At 69.4% G+C, this 17208-nt stretch overlaps 2 protein-coding genes and 1 long non-coding RNA gene across 3 annotated transcripts; 1 reads left to right on the top strand and 2 right to left on the bottom strand.

Moving 5' to 3' along the window:
* Positions 1–70: 70 nt before the first annotated feature.
* LOC128903309 (uncharacterized) lies at positions 71–755 on the top strand. The gene is made up of 4 exons (XR_008464072.1): positions 71–184; positions 240–349; positions 514–587; positions 625–755. It is a non-coding gene; the product is annotated as an uncharacterized LOC128903309 (long non-coding RNA).
* A 174-nt stretch (positions 756–929) lies between these two features.
* LOC128903239 (fat storage-inducing transmembrane protein 1-like) lies at positions 930–4186 on the bottom strand. The gene is made up of 3 exons (XM_054187251.1): positions 3915–4186; positions 1900–2339; positions 930–1153 (listed from the first exon to the last, which is right to left on the bottom strand). Exons 1-3 carry the CDS (start codon positions 4094–4096, stop codon positions 930–932), a joined length of 846 nt encoding a protein of 281 aa, XP_054043226.1. The 5' UTR covers positions 4097–4186.
* Positions 4187–4320: 134 nt separating this feature from the next.
* DCAF11 (DDB1 and CUL4 associated factor 11) lies at positions 4321–16643 on the bottom strand (the record flags this gene model as incomplete). Its single annotated transcript, XM_054187358.1, is given in 15 exon segments — positions 4321–4539; positions 7589–7695; positions 7992–8135; positions 8920–9073; positions 10344–10460; positions 10462–10530; positions 10770–10896; positions 12501–12555; positions 13123–13138; positions 13140–13270; positions 13366–13466; positions 13611–13675; positions 15216–15343; positions 15736–15857; positions 16560–16643. Coding segments are annotated over 15 exon segments (1639 nt in total), but the record flags the coding sequence as incomplete, so codon positions are not given.
* Positions 16644–17208: the final 565 nt, after the last annotated feature.

Here is a 17208-nt window from a genome sequence, read left to right as displayed (position 1 = left end):
GGTCTCCTGGACAGTTGGGTTCTCCTGGATGGTTGAGGTTCTCCTGGACACTTGGGTTCTCCTGGACACTTGGTTTCTCCTGGACGGTTGAGGTTCTCCTGGACACTTGGGTTCTCCTGGACAGTTGAGGTTCTCCTGGACAGTTGGGGTCTCCTGGACAGTTGGGTTCTCCTGGATGGTTGAGGTTCTCCTGGACGGTTGGGGTCTCCTGGACAGTTGGGTTCTCCTGGATGGTTGAGGTTCTCCTGGACAGTTGGGGTCTCCTGGACACTTGGGTTCTCCTGGACACTTGGTTTCTCCTGGACGGTTGAGGTTCTCCTGGACACTTGGGTTCTCCTGGACAGTTGGGGTCTCCTGGACAGTTGGGTTCTCCTGGATGGTTGAGGTTCTCCTGGACAGTTGGGGTCTCCTGGACACTTGGGTTCTCCTGGACACTTGGTTTCTCCTGGGCAGTTGAGGTTCTCCTGGACATTTGGGTTCTCCTGGACACTTGGTTTCTCCTGGGCAGTTGAGGTTCTCCTGGACACTTGGGTTCTCCTGGACAGTTGGGTTCTCCTGGATGGTTGAGGTTCTCCTGGACAGTTGGGGTTCTCCTGGACGGTTGGGGTCTCCTGGACAGTTGAGGTTCTCCTGGACGGTTGAGGTTCTCCCGGCCATCCAGGACCTTCTGGGCCACTTGTGTCCTTCAAGGTGCTGGCAGCCCCAACCCAGGAGGTCCAGGAGACCAGGGGTACCGGTACCAGAAGCGATAGGTGACGGCCCAAGCCGCCCAACCCAAGGCGGCGCCGGCGGCGTTGCGCGGCCAATCGTGACGGTAGGCCAAGGTGACGGCCAATAGGAGCTGCCAGACCACCACCAGGGCGACGTTGAGGAGGAAGAGGAGGCAGAGGGCCACGCCCGGCCGCCTGGGTCCTTCTGGGAGGCCATCTTCATCCTCCTTCCACCACGGCGCTTGGGGGCTCCAGGCGGGCGGGGGCGGCCCCATGGGGGACGATGACCTCACGGGGGACGATGACCTCACGGGGGACGACGGCCTCATGGGGGACGGCGACCTCATGGGCGACGGCGACCTCAGGGGTGGCGGTGGCCCCATGGCGGGTGGTGGCCCCATGGCGGGTGGTGGCCCCATGGCGGGTGGCCACCGCCCGGACGCCTGGGTCCCTCCCGAGATCAAACCGCCCAATGAGAGGCCTCGGAGCAACCAACGCCAGAACTTCTGGGTCCTCCCCACGGCGGGGTGGGGGGAGGAGAAGGCGGGGACCTCCCAGCCCGGGCGCCGGGGTCCCTCAAAGGTCTCCCACCCGGCTCCTTCGTGGCCCCACCCCACACGTTGAGGACCTTCGTGGCCCCACCCCACACGTTGAGGTCCTTCGTGGCCCCCCCTGGCCCCCCCAGGTCCCTCCTGGCCCTCCCACCCCACACGCCGAGGTTCCTCCCCCTTCCACCCCGTCTCTTGACCTTCTCCCCAGCCCCACCCCACACGTCGAGGTCCTTCGTGGCCCCACCTCGCCCACCCAGGTCCCTCCTGGCCCTCCCACCCCACACGTCGCGGCCCTTCCCCCCTCCACCCCGTCTCTTGACCTCCAGCGCGGCCCCACCCCACACCTGGAGGTTCCTCAGCCCCCCAACCTCCCCGTTGAGGTCCCTCAGCCCCCCAACCCCTCCGTTGAGGTTCCTCCGCCCCCCAACCCCTCCGTTGAGGTTCCTCAGCCCCCCAACCTCCCCGTTGAGGTTCCTCCGCCCCCCAACCTCCCCGTTGAGGTTCCTCAGCCCCCCAACCCCTCCGTTGAGGTTCCTCCGCCCCCCAACCCCTCCGTTGAGGTTCCTCAGCCCCCCAACCTCCCCGTTGAGGTTCCTCCGCCCCCCAACCTCCCTGTTGAGGCTCCTCAGCCCCCCAACCTCCCCGTTGAGGCTCCTCAGCCCCCCACCACCTCCTCCCCCGAGGACCTTCTCCCCTCCTCCTCTTCCTCCATGGGGGGTAGAGGACCCGCCCCAAAGCCCCGGCTTCTTCGGCCAATCCCAGGCCGCAATGGACCAAGGCGAAGGCTTGTGGGGAGGCCCCGAACCCTTCCCACCGATGACCCGCCCCCCGGCAGCTCTGGGGGTCTCCGTGGGGCAGGAGGAGGAGCCCCTCGGCCACGGGGCTCCAACAGCGGCCGGTGGCGGCTTCCAAGGCGGCGAAGAGCCGTGGGGCGGCGCGGGCCAAGGCCAGCCCCACGGCCCAGCGCCCCACGGCGCGCAGGAGGGCGTCCCCCGCGGGACGGGCCAGGGGCAGAGCGGCCACCAGAAGGGCCACCAGGAACACGGTGGTCCAGCCCCCGGCCGAGGCCACCAGGCGCCTGCGGGAGGGCGAGGGGGGAGGCTGTGGGGCTGGGGGGGGGGCACTTGGGGGGCGCGGGCGCCCTGGGTCCCCTCTAGGGCCCGCCCCACACCTTGGGCCTCCCCACCCGGGGTCCCCCTTTCGGGGGCTCTAGGGGGCCGCCCCATAGATCCGCCCCCCCCCAGACCCATGGCGTGCCCCCCAGCCCCGTAGCCACCCCCCCCCCCCCCCCCCCCCGCCCCATAGGACCCCCCCTCGCCAGCCCCATAGCCGCTTCCTCAGCCCCATAGCCACCACCCCGGCACCATACAACCCTCCCAGCCCCACAGGCAGCTCCCCAGCCCCATAGATCCCCCCTCGACCCATAGATCCCCCAGCCCCATGGTGTCCCCTTAGCCCCATAGCCATCCCCCCCCCAGTCCCATAGCTCGTCCCAGCCCCATAGAATCCCCCAGCCCCATAGACACATCCCCAGCCCCATAGCCACCCCTCTGCCCCATAGCGTCCCCCCGACCCATAGCCACCCCTCTGCCCCATAGCCTCCCTCTTAGCCCCATAGCCACCCCTCTGCCCCATAGCCTCCCCCCAGACCTACAGCCATCCCTCTGCCCCATAGCCTCCCCCCAGACCCATAGCCACACCTCTGCCCCATAGCCACCCCTCTGCCCCATAGCATCCCCCTTAGCCCCATAGCCACCCCTCTGCCCCATAGCGTCCCCCCCAGACCCACAGCCACCCCTCTGCCCCATAGCCTTCCCCTTAGCCCCATAGCCACTCCTCTGCCCCATAGCGTCCCCCCGACCCATAGCCACCCCTCTGCCCCATAGCCTCCCTCTTAGCCCCATAGCCACCCCTCTGCCCCATAGCGTCCCCCCTGACCCATAGCCACCCCTCTGCCCCATAGCCTCCCTTTTAGCCCCATAGCCACCCCTCTGCCCCATAGCCTCCCTCTTAGCCCCATAGCCACCCCTCTGCCCCATAGCGTCTCCCCCAGATCCACAGCCACCCCTCTGCCCCATAGCCTCCCCCCCAGACCCACAGCCACCCCTCTGCCCTATAGCCTCCCCTTTAGCCCCATAGCCACCCCTCTACCCCATAGCCTCCCCCTTAGCCCCATAGCCACCCCTCTGCCCCATAGCATCCCCCCCGACCCATAGCCACCCCTCTGCCCCATAGCCTTCCCCTTAGCCCCATAGCCACCCCTCTGCCCCATAGCATCCCCCCCAACCCATAGTCACCCCTCTGCCCCATAGCCTCCCTCTTAGCCCCATAGCCACCCCTCTGCCCCATAGCATCCCCCCCGACCCATAGCCGCCCCTTTGCCCCATAGCATCCCCCCCAACCCATAGTCACCCCTCTGCCCCATAGCCTCCCCCTTAGCCCCATAGCCACCCCTCTGCCCCATAGCATCCCCCCCGACCCATAGTCACCCCTCTGCCCCATAGCCTCCCCCTTAGCCCCATAGCCACCCCTCTGCCCCATAGCATCCCCCCCCAACCCATAGTCACCCCTCTGCCCCATAGCCTCCCCCTTAGCCCCATAGCCACCCCCCAGCCCCATAGCTCCCCCCAGCCCCACAACCGGCCCCACTCACGCCTCCAGCAGGTTATGGGGCGAGGCCAGCAGGCTGTGGGGGTCGGCGCGGGCCTTGAGCGTGGGTCCCAGCCCCACAAGTACGGCCAGGGCCAAGGCGTGGGCCCGGGGGAAGGCGGGGGACCCCAGGACGGCGGCTGCCCCACGGCTCAGGGCCTGGATGGCCGCCCCACACCACCCCATGGCCGCCCCCCACGGCCGCCCCACGGCCGCCCCACGGCCCGCTGGGAGAAGCGGCGCCCGGGGACAGGTGGCCGGGAGGGGACAAGGACACGGGGAGGACACGGGGGGGGACACGGGGGGGGACGGACGGACGGACGGGGACAGATGGGGGGACATCGGCCGTGGGGCAGGGGGGGACGGGGGGACGTCAGATGTGGGGCACGGGGGGGGGGGGGGGGGGGAACTTATGGGTCAGAGGGCGACTTGTGGGTCCGAGGCGTCACCTTGACGCACCCCCCCCCACACACAGACACAAGTAAGAGCCTGGGCGGCACTTGGGGGTCACAGCGGTTTATTGTGGGGCGACGCTGTGGGGCCGGGGGGGGGGTGTCACCCCGCGTCCCCCCCCCCGCGTCCTCGTCCTGCGGCTCCCGGTAGCCCCACAGACGGACGGTGCCGTCCCACTGCGAGAGGGGGGACAGGGGTCAGCCCGCCCCATAGCGACCCCCTGGACCCACAGACTCAGCCCCATAGATCCCCCCCACCCCGACAAACACCTCCCAATTCCATAAAGACCTTCCGGCCCCATAGATCCAGCCCCATAGCCCTCCCCAGCCCCACAGGGACTCTCCAGCCCCATAGATCCAGCCCCATAACCCTCCCCAGCCCCACAGAGACCATCCAGCCCCATAGATCCAGCCCCATAGCCCTCCCCAGCCCCACAGGGATTCTCTGGCCCCATAGATCCAGCCCCATAGTGAATGCTGAACCCATAGTAACACCCCTCAGCCCCATAGACCCAGCCCCATAGCCCTCCCCAGCCCCACAGGGACCCTCCAGCCCCATAGATCCACCCCCATAGCCCTCCCCAGCCCCACAGGGACCCTCCAGACCCATAGATCCAGCCCCATAGCCCTCCCCAGCCCCACAGGGACCCTCCAGCCCCATAGATCCACCCCCATAGCCATCCCCAGCCCCACAGGGACTCTCCAGCCCCATAGATCCACCCCCATAGCCATCCCCAGCCCCACAAAGACCCTCTGGCCCCATAGATCCAGCCCCATAGTGAATGCTGGACCCATAGTAACACCCCCCAGCCCCATAGATCCAGCCGCATAGCCCTCCCCAGCCCCACAGGGACCCTCCAGCCCCATAGATACAGCCCCACAGCCCCCCGCAGCCCCACAGAGGCCCTCCAGCCTCATAGACCCAGCCCCATAACCTTCCCCAGCCCCACACAGACCCTCCAGCCCCATAGATCCAGCCCCATAGCCCTCCCCAGCCCCACAGAGACCCTCCAGCCCCGTAGATCCAGCCCCATAGCCCTCCCCAGCCCCACAGAGACCCTCTGGCCCCATAGATCCAGCCCCATAGTGAATGCTGGACCCATAGTAACACCCCTCAGCCCCATAGATCCAGCCCCATAGCCCTCCCCAGCCCCGCAGGGACTCTCCAGCCCCATAGATCCACCCCCATAGCCGTCCCCAGCCCCACAGAGACCCTCCAGCCCCATAGACCCAGCCCCATAGCCCTCCCCAGCCCCACAGGGACCCTCCAGACCCATAGACCCAGCCCCATAGCCCTCCCCAGCCCCACAGGGACCCTCCAGACCCATAGATCCACCCCCATAGCCGTCCCCAGCCCCACAGGGACTCTCCAGCCCCATAGATCCAGCCCCATAGCCCTCCCCAGCCCCACAGGGACCATCCAGCCCCATAGATCCAGCCCCATAGCCCTCCCCAGCCCCACAGGGACCCTCCAGCCCCATAGATCCACCCCCATAGCCCTCCCCAGCCCCACAGGGACCATCTGGCCCCATAGATCCAGCCCCATAGCCCTCCCCAGCTCCACAGGGATCCTCTGGCCCCATAGATCCAGCCCCATAGTGAATGCTGGACCCATAGTAACACCCCTCAGCCCCATAGATCCAGCCCCATAGCCCTCCCCAGCCCCACAGGGACCCTCCAGCCCCATAGATCCACCCCCATGGCCCTCCCCAGCCCCACAGGGACCCTCCAGCCCCATAGATCCACTCCCATAGCTGTCCCCAGCCCCACAAAGACCCTCTGGCCCCATAGATCCAGCCCCATAGTGAATGCTGGACCCATAGTAACACCCCCCAGCCCCATAGATCCAGCCGCATAGCCCTCCCCAGCCCCACAGGGACCATCCAGCCCCATAGATCCAGCCCCATAGCCCTCCCCAGCCCCACAGGGACCCTCCAGCCCCATAGATCCAGCCCCATAGCCCTCCCCAGCCCCGCAGGGACTCTCCAGCCCCATAGATCCAGCCCCATAGCCTTCCCCAGCCCCACAGAGACCATCCAGCCCCATAGATCCAGCCCCATAGCCCTCCCCAGCTCCACAGGGATCCTCTGGCCCCATAGATCCAGCCCCATAGTGAATGCTGGACCCATAGTAACACCCCTCAGCCCCATAGATCCAGCCCCATAGCCCTCCCCAGCCCCACAGGGACCCTCCAGCCCCATAGATCCACCCCCATAGCCCTCCCCAGCCCCACAGGGACCCTCCAGCCCCATAGATCCACTCCCATAGCTGTCCCCAGCCCCACAAAGACCCTCTGGCCCCATAGATCCAGCCCCATAGTGAATGCTGGACCCATAGTAACACCCCCCAGCCCCATAGATCCAGCCGCATAGCCCTCCCCAGCCCCACAGGGACCATCCAGCCCCATAGATCCAGCCCCATAGCCTTCCCCAGCCCCACAGAGACCCTCTGGCCCCATAGATCCAGCCCCATAGTGAATGCTGGACCCATAGTAACACCCCCCAGCCCCATAGATCCAGCCGCATAGCCCTCCCCAGCCCCACAGGGACCATCCAGCCCCATAGATCCAGCCCCATAGCCCTCCCCAGCCCCACAGGGACCCTCCAGCCCCATAGATCCAGCCCCATAGCCCTCCCCAGCCCCGCAGGGACTCTCCAGCCCCATAGATCCAGCCCCATAGCCTTCCCCAGCCCCACAGAGACCATCCAGCCCCATAGATCCAGCCCCATAGCCCTCCCCAGCTCCACAGGGATCCTCTGGCCCCATAGATCCAGCCCCATAGTGACTGCCGGACCCATACTAACACCCCCCAGCCCCATAGACCCAGCCCCATAGCCCTCCCCAGCCCCACAGGGACCCTCCAGACCCATAGACCCAGCCCCATAGCCCTCCCCAGCCCCACAGGGACCCTCCAGACCCATAGATCCACCCCCATAGCCGTCCCCAGCCCCACAGGGACTCTCCAGCCCCATAGATCCAGCCCCATAGCCCTCCCCAGCCCCACAGAGACCCTCCAGCCCCATAGATCCAGCCCCATAGCCCTCCCCAGCCCCACAGGGACCCTCCAGCCCCATAGATCCAGCCCCATAGCCCTCCCCAGCCCCACAGAGACCCTCCAGCCCCATAGATCCAGCCCCATAGCCCTCCCCAGCCCCACGGGCCCCCCCCCCGACCCCTCCCCGAGCCCCGCCCCTCAAGGCCCCGCCCCTCCCCAAGCCCCGCCCACCGAGGCTGTGGCCAGGGCCCCGCCCTGGGGGTGCCAGCAGACGTCCCGCACGCAGGCGCCGTGATTGGTCAGCCGCCGCACGGCCCGCCCACTCAGCACGTCGTACACTGACGTCACAAGGGGAGGGGGAGGGGGCGTGGCCAGAGCCACCGTCAGGCCACGCCCCCGAAGCCCCCCCAGCCCCGCCCCCGCCGGCCACGCCCCCAACCCCACCCCGCACCCCCTTGGCCACGCCCCCGCCACCAAGCCCCGCCCCCTCCCTCGGGCCACGCCCCCCAGCGCCTCCACCCTCGAGCCGGGTCCTCAAACCACGCCCCCTCCCTTTGGCCACGCCCCCACCCCCGCGCCTCCCCGGCCCCGCCCCCTTTGGCCCCGCCCCCTCCCCCGAGGCCCCGCCCCTCACCCAGCACCGCCCCCGAGGCGCTGCCGGCCGCCAGGAAGAGGCCGGGGGGCGGGGCCAGGCGGCAGCGCAGCAGCGTGTGCAGCACCGCGTGACCCCGGTACGTCATCAGCGAGCTGTCGCCCGGCAGCGGCGCCGTCGCCATGGCTACGGGAAGGGGGGGGGGGGGGGCGTCACCATGGCGACCGGACACCCCCACCCCCGCCCCGTCGCCGGCGCGACCGGCTCAAGCCACGCCCCCTCCCGCCCCGTCGCCGCGGCGACCCTTAAGCCACGCCCCCTCCCGCCCCGTCGCCACGGCGACCTCCAAGCCACGCCCCCTCCCGCCCCGCCGCGGCGGCTTGGACACGCCCCCCGTTGCCGTAGCAACCCCTAAGCCACGCCCCCCCCCCCGCCGCGGCTTGGACACGCCCCCTCGTTGCCATGGCGACCCGGGGGGGCGCAGTTAGGATGGGGTGGGAGTAATTAGCATAGGAACGGGGTAATTAGCATGGGGTGGGGGTAATTAGCATAGGGATGGGGTAATTAGCATGGGGTTGGGGTAATTAGCATAGGGATGGCGGTAATTAGCATAGGGATGGGGGTAATTAGCATACGGTTGGGGTAATTAGCATAGGGTTGGGGTAATTAGCATAGGGATGGAAGTAATTAGCATAGGGATGGCAGTAATTAAGGCGGAGGGGGGGAGTTTACCGCATGGGCAGGACTAATTAACCCACAGAAGGGTTTAATTACCCCAGGCGTGGCTCTAATTAACCCACCCTGGGGCTAATTAACCCCGGGGCGCGGCTAATTAACCCAGGGATGGGTTGAACCACCCCACGGACCCCCCGGGACGCCTTAACTCCCCCCCCACCCCCCCTTAATTAACCCACCCCTCCCTTAATTAACACCGCCCCCCCCCCCCCTTAATGAGCCCGGGGGGACTCACCGCGGGGGGGCGCCCGCTGCCAGCGATAGTCCCAGCTCTGCCGGGCCACGGCCCGACGGGCGGCCGCCAGCCCCCCCGGCCCCGCCGGGCGCCGCAGGTCCCACAGCTTGGCCGTCTGGTCCTTGGAGTTGGAGACCAGGTAGCGCCCGTCGCCCTGCGGGGGTCGGGGGGGGGGGGGGACACGGACACACCAGTTCCACCACAAACCCAGCCCAGTTGCTCCCAGTTGACCTTAGTCGCCCATAGCTACATCCCAGTTGACCCTAGAGCCCCTCCCCGTGCGCCCACAGCCACCCACAGCATCTCGAGACCTTCTGGAGGACATCCCAGTTTGACCAGTTCCACCACAAACCCACCCCAGTTGCTCCCAGTTGACTCCAGTTGACCTTATTCGCCCATAGCTACATCCCAGTTGACCCTAGAGCCCCTCCCAGTGCTCCCAGCGCCACCCAAACCATCTCAAGACCTCCTGGAGAACATCCCCGTTTGACCAGTTCCACCACGAATCCATCCCAGTTGCTCCCAGTTGACCTTAGTCGCCCATAGCTACATCCCAGTTGACCCTAGAGCCCCTCCCCGTGCGCCCACGGCCACCCACAGCATCTCGAGACCTTCTGGAGAACGTCCCAGTTTGACCAGTTCCACCACAAACCCATCCCAGTTGCTCCCAGTTGACTCCAGTTGACTCCAGTTGACCTTATTCACCCATAGCTACATCCCAGTTGACCCTAGAGCCCCTCCCAGTGCCACCCAAACCATCTCAAGACCTCCTGGAGGACATCCCCGTTTTACCAGTTCCACCGCAAATCCATCCCAGTTGCTCCCAGTTGACCTTATTCGCCCATAGCTACATCCCAGTTGACCCTAGAGCCCCTCCCAGTGCTCCCAGCGCCACCCAAACCATCTCAAGACCTCCTGGAGGACATCCCCGTTTTACCAGTTCCACCACGAATCCATCCCAGTTGCTCCCAGTTGATCTTATTCGCCCATAGCTACATCCCAGTTGACCCTAGAGCCCCTCCCAGTGCTCCCAGTGCCACCCAAACCATCTCAAGACCTCCTGGAGGATATCCCAGTTTGACCAGTTCCACCACAAACCCATCCCAGTTGCTCCCAGTTGACCTTAGTCGCCCATAGCTACATCCCAGTTGACCCTAGAGCCCCTCCCAGCGCTCCCAGCGCCACCCAAACCATCTCAAGACCTCCTGGAGGACATCCCCGTTTTACCAGTTCCACCACGAATCCATCCCAGTTGCTCCCAGTTGACCTTATTCGCCCATAGCTACATCCCAGTTGACCCCAGAGCCCCTCCCAGTGCTCCCAGCGCCACCCAAACCATCTCAAGACCTCCTGGAGGACATCCCAGTTTGACCAGTTCCACCACAAACCCATCGCAGTCCCTCCCAGTCCCTCCCGGGGCTGACCCGGGGGTGCAGGAAGGTGATGCCGTCGCGGTGGCCGGCCAGGAGGCCGACGGGGCGGGGCCGCCCCTCCCCCAGGCAGCGGCGGTCCCAGGCCCGGCAGACGCCGTCGTCCCCCCCCCGAGAGCAGCAGCTGCCCCGCCCCGTCCCCCAGCGCCACCGCGTTGACGTCGTCCTCGTGGGCCTCCACCTGGGGGGGGGGGGGAAGGTCAAGGTCACCCCGAGGTCCGGGGGGGTGGGGGTGGGGTGGAACTGACCCCTCGGGGCGGCCTTGGGACCATGGGGGGGCCTGGAGCTCCGTAGGGTGACCTTGACCCCACGGGGTGACCTTGACCCGCCCCCCCCCCCGAAGGACCTCGACCCCACCCCGCTCCCCGTTGACCCCACCCAAGGCGGGGTGACCCCGCCCCCCCCCGGCCCCGCCCTGACCCGTAGGGTGCGGCGTTGGACCTCCCGGTCGTAGACGTAGAGGCAGCCGTCGTTGGCTCCGCCCACCACCTCCCGCCCGTCCGGCCCCACGGCCAATGAGAAGACGGCGAAGCGGCGCTCTTCCGGCCTGGCAGGGGGCGGGGCCAGCGGTGGGCGGGGCTGGCACCCACCGCCACCTAAAGCCCCTCCCAGTTGGTCCCGGGCCCCTCCCAGTTGGTGCCAGTTGGCCCCAGTTGGCCCCAGTTGACCCCAGCCCCTCCCCAGTTGGCCCCAGTTGCTCCCAGTTGGCTCCAGTTGACCCCAGCCCCTCCCTGGTTGGCCCCAGCCCCCTCCCAGTTGACCCCAGTTGATCCCAGTTGACCCCAGTTGACGCCAGCCCCTCCCTGGTTGACCCCAGTTGACCCCAGCCCCTCCCCAGTTAACCCCAGTTGACTCCAGTTGACCCCAGTTGACCCCAGCCCCTCCCTGGTTGGCCCCAGTCCCCTCCCAGTTGACCCCAGTTCACCCCAACCTCTCCCCAGTTGACCCCAGTTGACTCCCGTTGACCCCAGTTGACCCCAGCCCCTCCCCAGTTCACCCCAGTTCACCCCAACCTCTCCCCAGTTGACCCCATTTGCTCCCAGTTGACACCAGTTGACCCCAGTCTCTCCCCAGTTGACCCCAGTTCACTCCATCCCCTCCCTGGTTGACCCCAGTTGCTCCCAGTTGGCCCCAGTTGACCCCAGTCCCCCCCGCAGTTGACCCCAGTTGCTCCCAGTTGACCCCAGTCCCCTCCCCAGTTGACCCCAGTTGCTCCCAGTTGGCCCCAGTTGACCCCAGCCCCTCCCCAGTTGACCCCAGCCCCCTCCCAGTTGATCCCAGTTGATCCCAGTTGACCCCAGTTGACCCCAGCCCCTCCCTGGTTGACCCCAGTTGACCCCAGCCCCTCCCCAGTTAACCCCAGTTGACTCCAGTTGACCCCAGTTGACCCCAGCCCCTCCCTGGTTAGCCCCAGTCCCCTCCCAGTTGACCCCAGTTCACCCCAACCTCTCCCCAGTTGACCCTAGTTGCTCCCAGGTGCTCCCAGTTGACCCCAGTCCCCTCCCGACTTGACCCCAGTTGGCCCCAGTTGACCCCAGTCCCCCCCGCAGTTGACCCCAGTTGCTCCCAGTTGGCCCCAGTTGACCCCAGTCCCCTCCCCAGTTGACCCCAGTTGCTCCCAGTTGGCCCCAGTTGACCCCAGTCCCCTCCCCAGTTGACCACAGTTGCTCCCAGTTGGCCCCAGTTGACCCCAGCCCCTCCCCAGTTGGCCCCAGTTGCTCCCACTTGGCCCCAGTTGACGCCAGCCCCTCCCCGGTTGGCCCCAGTTGCTCCCAGTTGACCCCACTTGACCCCAGCCCCTCCCTGGTTGGCCCCAGTTGCTCCCAGTTGCACCCAGTTGACCCCAGCCCCTCCCCGGTTGGCCCCAGTTGCTCCCAGTTGACCCCAGAGGCCCAGCCCAGTTGACCCCAGCGCCCCCCACAGCATCTCCAGACCCTCTGGAGAACACCCCAGTTTGACCAGTTCCCCCGTAAACCCATCCCAGTTGCCCCCAGTTCACCCACGGCCCCTCCCCAGTCCCTCCCAGTGACCAAACCCCCCGCCCCCAGACCCCCAGAGACCACCGACCCGCCCTGTAGCCACGCCCGCGCCCCACAGCCGCGCCCCGAGCCCCTCCCACCCCGTTGGCCCCGCCCCCTGGCCCCGCCCTACCGCAGGTCGAGGGCCGTGTGGTTGTCCCCGTCCCCGTAGATGTCGTACACGTGGACTGGGCGGGGCAAAAAGGGGGGGGGCGTGGCCTCTTCAGACCACACCCTCTCGACCACGCCCATCTCTCACTGACCACACCCCCCCCGGTAAGCCCCGCCCCACCCCGGAGCCTTGAGACTCCAACCCCCACCCCCCACCCCCCCAGACCCCACCCCCGGGTGATAACCACGCCCCCTCGGGTCTGGCCACGCCCCCTCGGGTCTGGCCACGCCCCCGTGGGCTAAGCCACGCCCCCCCAGGGCCAAGCCACGCCCCCCCAGGGCCGCTCCCTGCAGCCAGAGGAGCCGCAATGGGGGACTGGGGGGGGGGGGGAATGGGGGTGGGGTGTGGCCTTACCCCACCCACTTAAGCTCCACCCCCACGGTCTGGACACGCCCCCCCCCGCCTTAAGCCACGCCCCCCAGCGGCAGCCGCCGCAGCACCATAAGGGGGACCAGACGCACGGTGGGGAGGGGAGGGGGGGGGGGGGTGTGGCGTTGGGGGGGGTCCTGCCCCGCCCGCGTCAGCTCCACCCCCCTCCCCCCCCGACCACGCCCATCCCCCCCCCCTCCCCTCCCCCACTCACTGTAGTCGGACCAGCTGGGAGTAGAGGCACTGGGAGGCGTCGGGGCTGAAGGCGACGTCGAGGATGCTCCAGCCCACGTCGCGGCCCCGCGAGGCTCGGAAGAGGCGCAGGCCCTCCCCCCGCCACTCGTAGAGCCGCAGCGTCTGATCTTTTGGGGGGGGGGCGTGGGGCAAGGCATCGTTCCGCGCCCCACTGACCCCCCCCCCCCAGTGCCTTGCCCCCGCTCCCCCGCCCCACAAGTACCTTGGCAGGCGGAGACGAAGAGGGAGCCGTCGGGGGAGAAGAGGCCGCAAAAGGCCTTTTGGGGGTAGGTGTCGGTGAAGACGACGCGGTTGGGGAGAAAACTTTCCGGGGGGGGGGGGGGGGGGGTGTTGGGAGAGATGTGGGGCTGGGGTGTGTGGGGGGCGGGGGGCGGCCCCACAAGCTGCCCAGCCCCCTTTCGCAGGACGCTTCGGCCCTTTTCTCCGCCCCCCGCCCCGGGGACTTACTGGGAGCTGAGACGGGTTTTCTCCCCCGCGGAGAAGCCGCCGTTGCGGCACCGGCCCCATTCGCGCTGTGGGGCAGGGGAGCCAGGCGTTCGCGACCCATAGAAGAAGGCCGGACCCATAGCAGACGCACACAACCCCCCCTCTCCAGCCCCGTAGGACCCCTAAAGCTCCCCCGTACCCGTAGCTACCCCATAGCCCACCTCTGCCCCATGGAACACCCACCTCCCCCGCCACAGGCACCCCCCAGCCCCACGGGACCCGCCCCCGCCCCACAGAACCTCCATATTCCCCCCCATAGCAACCCCCCCGGCCCTATAGGACCCCTCCCCGGCCCCACAGCGACCCCCATAGGACCCACCCCCCCCCCCACAGCCCCACAGCCCCCCTCCCCAGGCCCCCGGGACCCCACGCGGACTCCCCCCTGCCCCATAGGACCCCCACGGGACCCGCTCCCAGCCCCACAGGACCCCCCCCAACCCCAGGCCCCGCCCCCTCGCCCAGGCCCGCCCCTTCATCCAGGCCCCGCCCCCTCACCAGCCCCACCCACCTCCCCAGGCCCCGCCCCTTCATCCAGGCCCCGCCCCCTCACCCCAGGCCCGCCGCCCACCCCCAGCCACCCACCTGCCCAGGCCCTGCCCCCACGCCCAGGCCCCGCCCCTTCACCCAGGCCCCGCCCCTCCACCTCCCCAGCCACCCACCTCCCCAGCCCCGCCCCCTCGCCCAGGCCCCGCCCACCTCTACAGTCCGCACCCACCCCCCAGCCACCCACCTGCCCAGGCCCCGCCCCTTCATCCAGGCCCCGCCCCCTCGCCCAGGCCCCGCCCACCTTCACAGTCTGCACCCATCCCCCAGCCACGCGCCCGCCCAGGCCCCGCCCTCTCGCCAGGCCCCGCCCCCTCGCCCAGGCCCCGCCCACCCCCCAGCCACCCACCTGCCCAGGCCCCGCCCCCTCACCCACGCCCCGCCCACCTCCCCAGTCCGCACCCCCCCCAGCCACCCACCTGCCCAGGCCCCGCCCCCTCGCCCAGGCCCCGCCCCTTCACCCAGGCCCCGCCCACCCCCCCAGCCACCCACCTCCCCAGGCTCCGCCCCCTCGCCCAGGCCCCGCCCACCCTCCACAGTCCGCACCCACCCCCCAGCCACCCCACCTGCCCAGGCCCCGCCCCTCGCCCAGGCCCCCGCCCCTTCACCCAGGCCCCGCCCACCCCCCCAGCCACCCACCTCCCCAGGCTCCGCCCCTCGCCAGGGCCCCGCCCCCTCGCCCAGGCCCCGCCCACCTCCACAGTCCGCACCCACCCCCCAGCCACCCACCTGCCCAGGCCCCGCCCCCTCTCCCAGGCCCCGCCCCTTCATCCAGGCCCCGCCCCCTCTCCCAGGCCCCGCCCACCTCCCCAGCCACCCACCTCCCCAGGCTCCGCCCCTTCATCCAGGCCCCGCCCCCTCGCCCAGGCCCGCCCACCTCCCCAGTCCGCACCCACCCCCCAGCCACCCACCTGCCCAGGCCCCGCCCCTTCGCCAGGCCCCGCCCCTTCATCCAGGCCCCGCCCACCTCCCAGGCTCCGCCCCCTCGCCCAGGCCCCGCCCCCTCGCCCCGGCCCCGCCCACCTGGCGCAGGAGGCGGGGCAGGCTGCGCTCCGCAGGCCCCGCCCCCCGAGGCCCCGCCCCCCCGCCAGCTCCAGCTGCGCCTTCAGCTCGTGCCCGTCCAGCACCCGCGTGTCGGGGGGGGGGAGGGGCTGGGGGGCGGGGAGAGGGTCACGTGATGGGTCCCCATCCCCCCCCCAACCCTCCCCCCCCCAGAAAGGGGACCCAGGCATCCGGGAGACCCCTCCCCCACCCCCTCAAACCCTCCCCCCCCCCCCATTCCCCCCCCCCAAAAAAGGGACCCAGGACCCCCTCCCCCCCTCCCCCCCCACCCCCCAAAAAAGGGACGCGGGACCCCTCCCCCCCTCCCCCCCCCCAAAAAGGGACCGGGACCCCTCCCTCCCCCCCCCCCCCCCAAAAAAGGGACCCCGGACCCCTCCCCCCCCTGCCCCCCCCGCGAAAAAGGGACCCAGGACCCCCTCCCCTCCCCCCCCCCCCCCAAGTTGCCCCTCCCACCCCCCAGGGTGCCCCTCCCCCCGCCTACCTGGGGGGTCGTGCCCGGCCCCTCCCCCCCCCCAGGGCTCCTCCTCTTCCTCCTCCTCCTCCTCGGAATCGGGGGGGTCCCGCCTCGCCCCTCCCCCGCCCCGCGCCGGCCCCGCCCGGCCCCTGGGGGGAACCAGCAGGGGGCGCCCTTTGAGGGGGGGGGGGGGGAAGGGGCTGAAACCCCCCTCCAGGGGGCGCCTCATCGCCCGTAGGGCACCCCATGGCCCCCATGGGGCGCCCCATAGGCCACGGGGCGTCCTCCAGCCCCCCTGGACGCCCTATAGCGTGCCCTAGAGATCAGCCCGGAGCCTCTGGCGCCCCCCCCGTAGCCCCCACAGGGCATCCTGTAGCCTATAGGGCGGGGCCATGGGGCACCCCTCAGCCTATAGGGCCCCCTATAGAGCCCTAGAACAGCTATAGACCCATAGGGCACCCCATAACCTACAGAGCACCCCATAGCTCACCCCATAACCCCCACAGCACCCCCCCCAGCCCCGCCCCCACCCTCTACAACCCCTCCCCCATCCCCTACAGCCCCCCATATCCCCTCCCCCATCCCCATAGCCCCGCCCCCCACCCCTACAGCCCCTCCCCCCTCCCCTACAGCCCCTCCCCACCCCCCATATAGCCCCCCTCCCCCCCACCCCTATAGGCCCCAATAGCCCCCCATAGCCCCTCCCCCACCCCTGACCCCTCCCCCATCCCCTAAAACCCCTCCCCCCACGGCCTTTAGGCCCCTCCCCCACCCCAATAGCCCCCCATATCCCTTCCCCCATCCCTATAGCCCCTCCCCCACCCCCTTTTAGCCCCTCCCCCCCCCGGTACCTGCGCAGGAGATAGGCCAGCACTTGGGCCAGGTCGACATCTTCCTCCTCCTCCTCCTCCTCCTCCTCCTCCTCCTCCTCCTCTTCCTCCCTCTCCCCCTCCTCCTCCTCCTCCTCCTCCTCGGGATCGGGCCCCTCGGGCTCCCCCCGGGGCGGGGGGGGGGGAGGTGGGGGCCTGTCCCCCGCCCCTCCCCCCCCCGCGCTGCTGCTGTGGGAGCCCATGGACACCTGGGGGGGGGGGGGGGAGAGTGAGGGGAACCCCCCCGGAACCATGGCAACGCCCCTGGGAAACCCCCTGTCACCATGGCAACCGTCGGACGCACCCCCCCCCCCCCCCCCAGGTCACCATGAGACCCCCCCGTCTCCATGGAAACCCCCCTCGTCACCATGGCGACGGCCCTGGGACACCCCCCCCCCCCCCCCAACCCCCCTTGTAACCACGGCAACCACCGGGGACCCCCCGTGTCACCATGGAAACGGGCCCAGGGCCCCCCCCGTAACCCTGGCAACAGGGTTAAGACCACCCCCCCCCCCCCGTCACCATGACAACCCCCCAGGACCCCCCCCTGTCCCCATGGCAACCGCCCTCCCCCCCCCCCCCCCCCCGCCCCGTAACCCCGGAAGCGGCCGCGGGACCCCCCTTGTACCTT

This window comes from Rissa tridactyla, unplaced genomic scaffold, assembly GCF_028500815.1.
Source record: "Rissa tridactyla isolate bRisTri1 unplaced genomic scaffold, bRisTri1.patW.cur.20221130 scaffold_29, whole genome shotgun sequence".
Lineage (NCBI taxonomy): Eukaryota > Metazoa > Chordata > Aves > Charadriiformes > Laridae > Rissa > Rissa tridactyla.
The sequence above is the reverse complement of the archived record's forward strand: the minus strand, read 5'-3'. Positions and strand labels throughout refer to the sequence as shown.

Bases quoted from the DNA above. Each gene is read 5' to 3' on its own strand.
- LOC128903239 (XM_054187251.1), bottom strand. From the start codon at position 4,096: ATGGGGTGGTGTGGGGCGGCCATCCAGGCCCTGAGCCGTGGGGCAGCC. The intron at 2,340-3,914 runs GTGAGTGGGGCC...GCCCTCCCGCAG, and splicing joins CCCCATAACCTGCTGGAGGC to GCGCCTGGTGGCCTCGGCCG. The intron at 1,154-1,899 runs GTTGGGGGGCTG...GGAGGGACCCAG, and splicing joins TGAGGAGCCTCAACGGGGAG to GCGTCCGGGCGGTGGCCACC.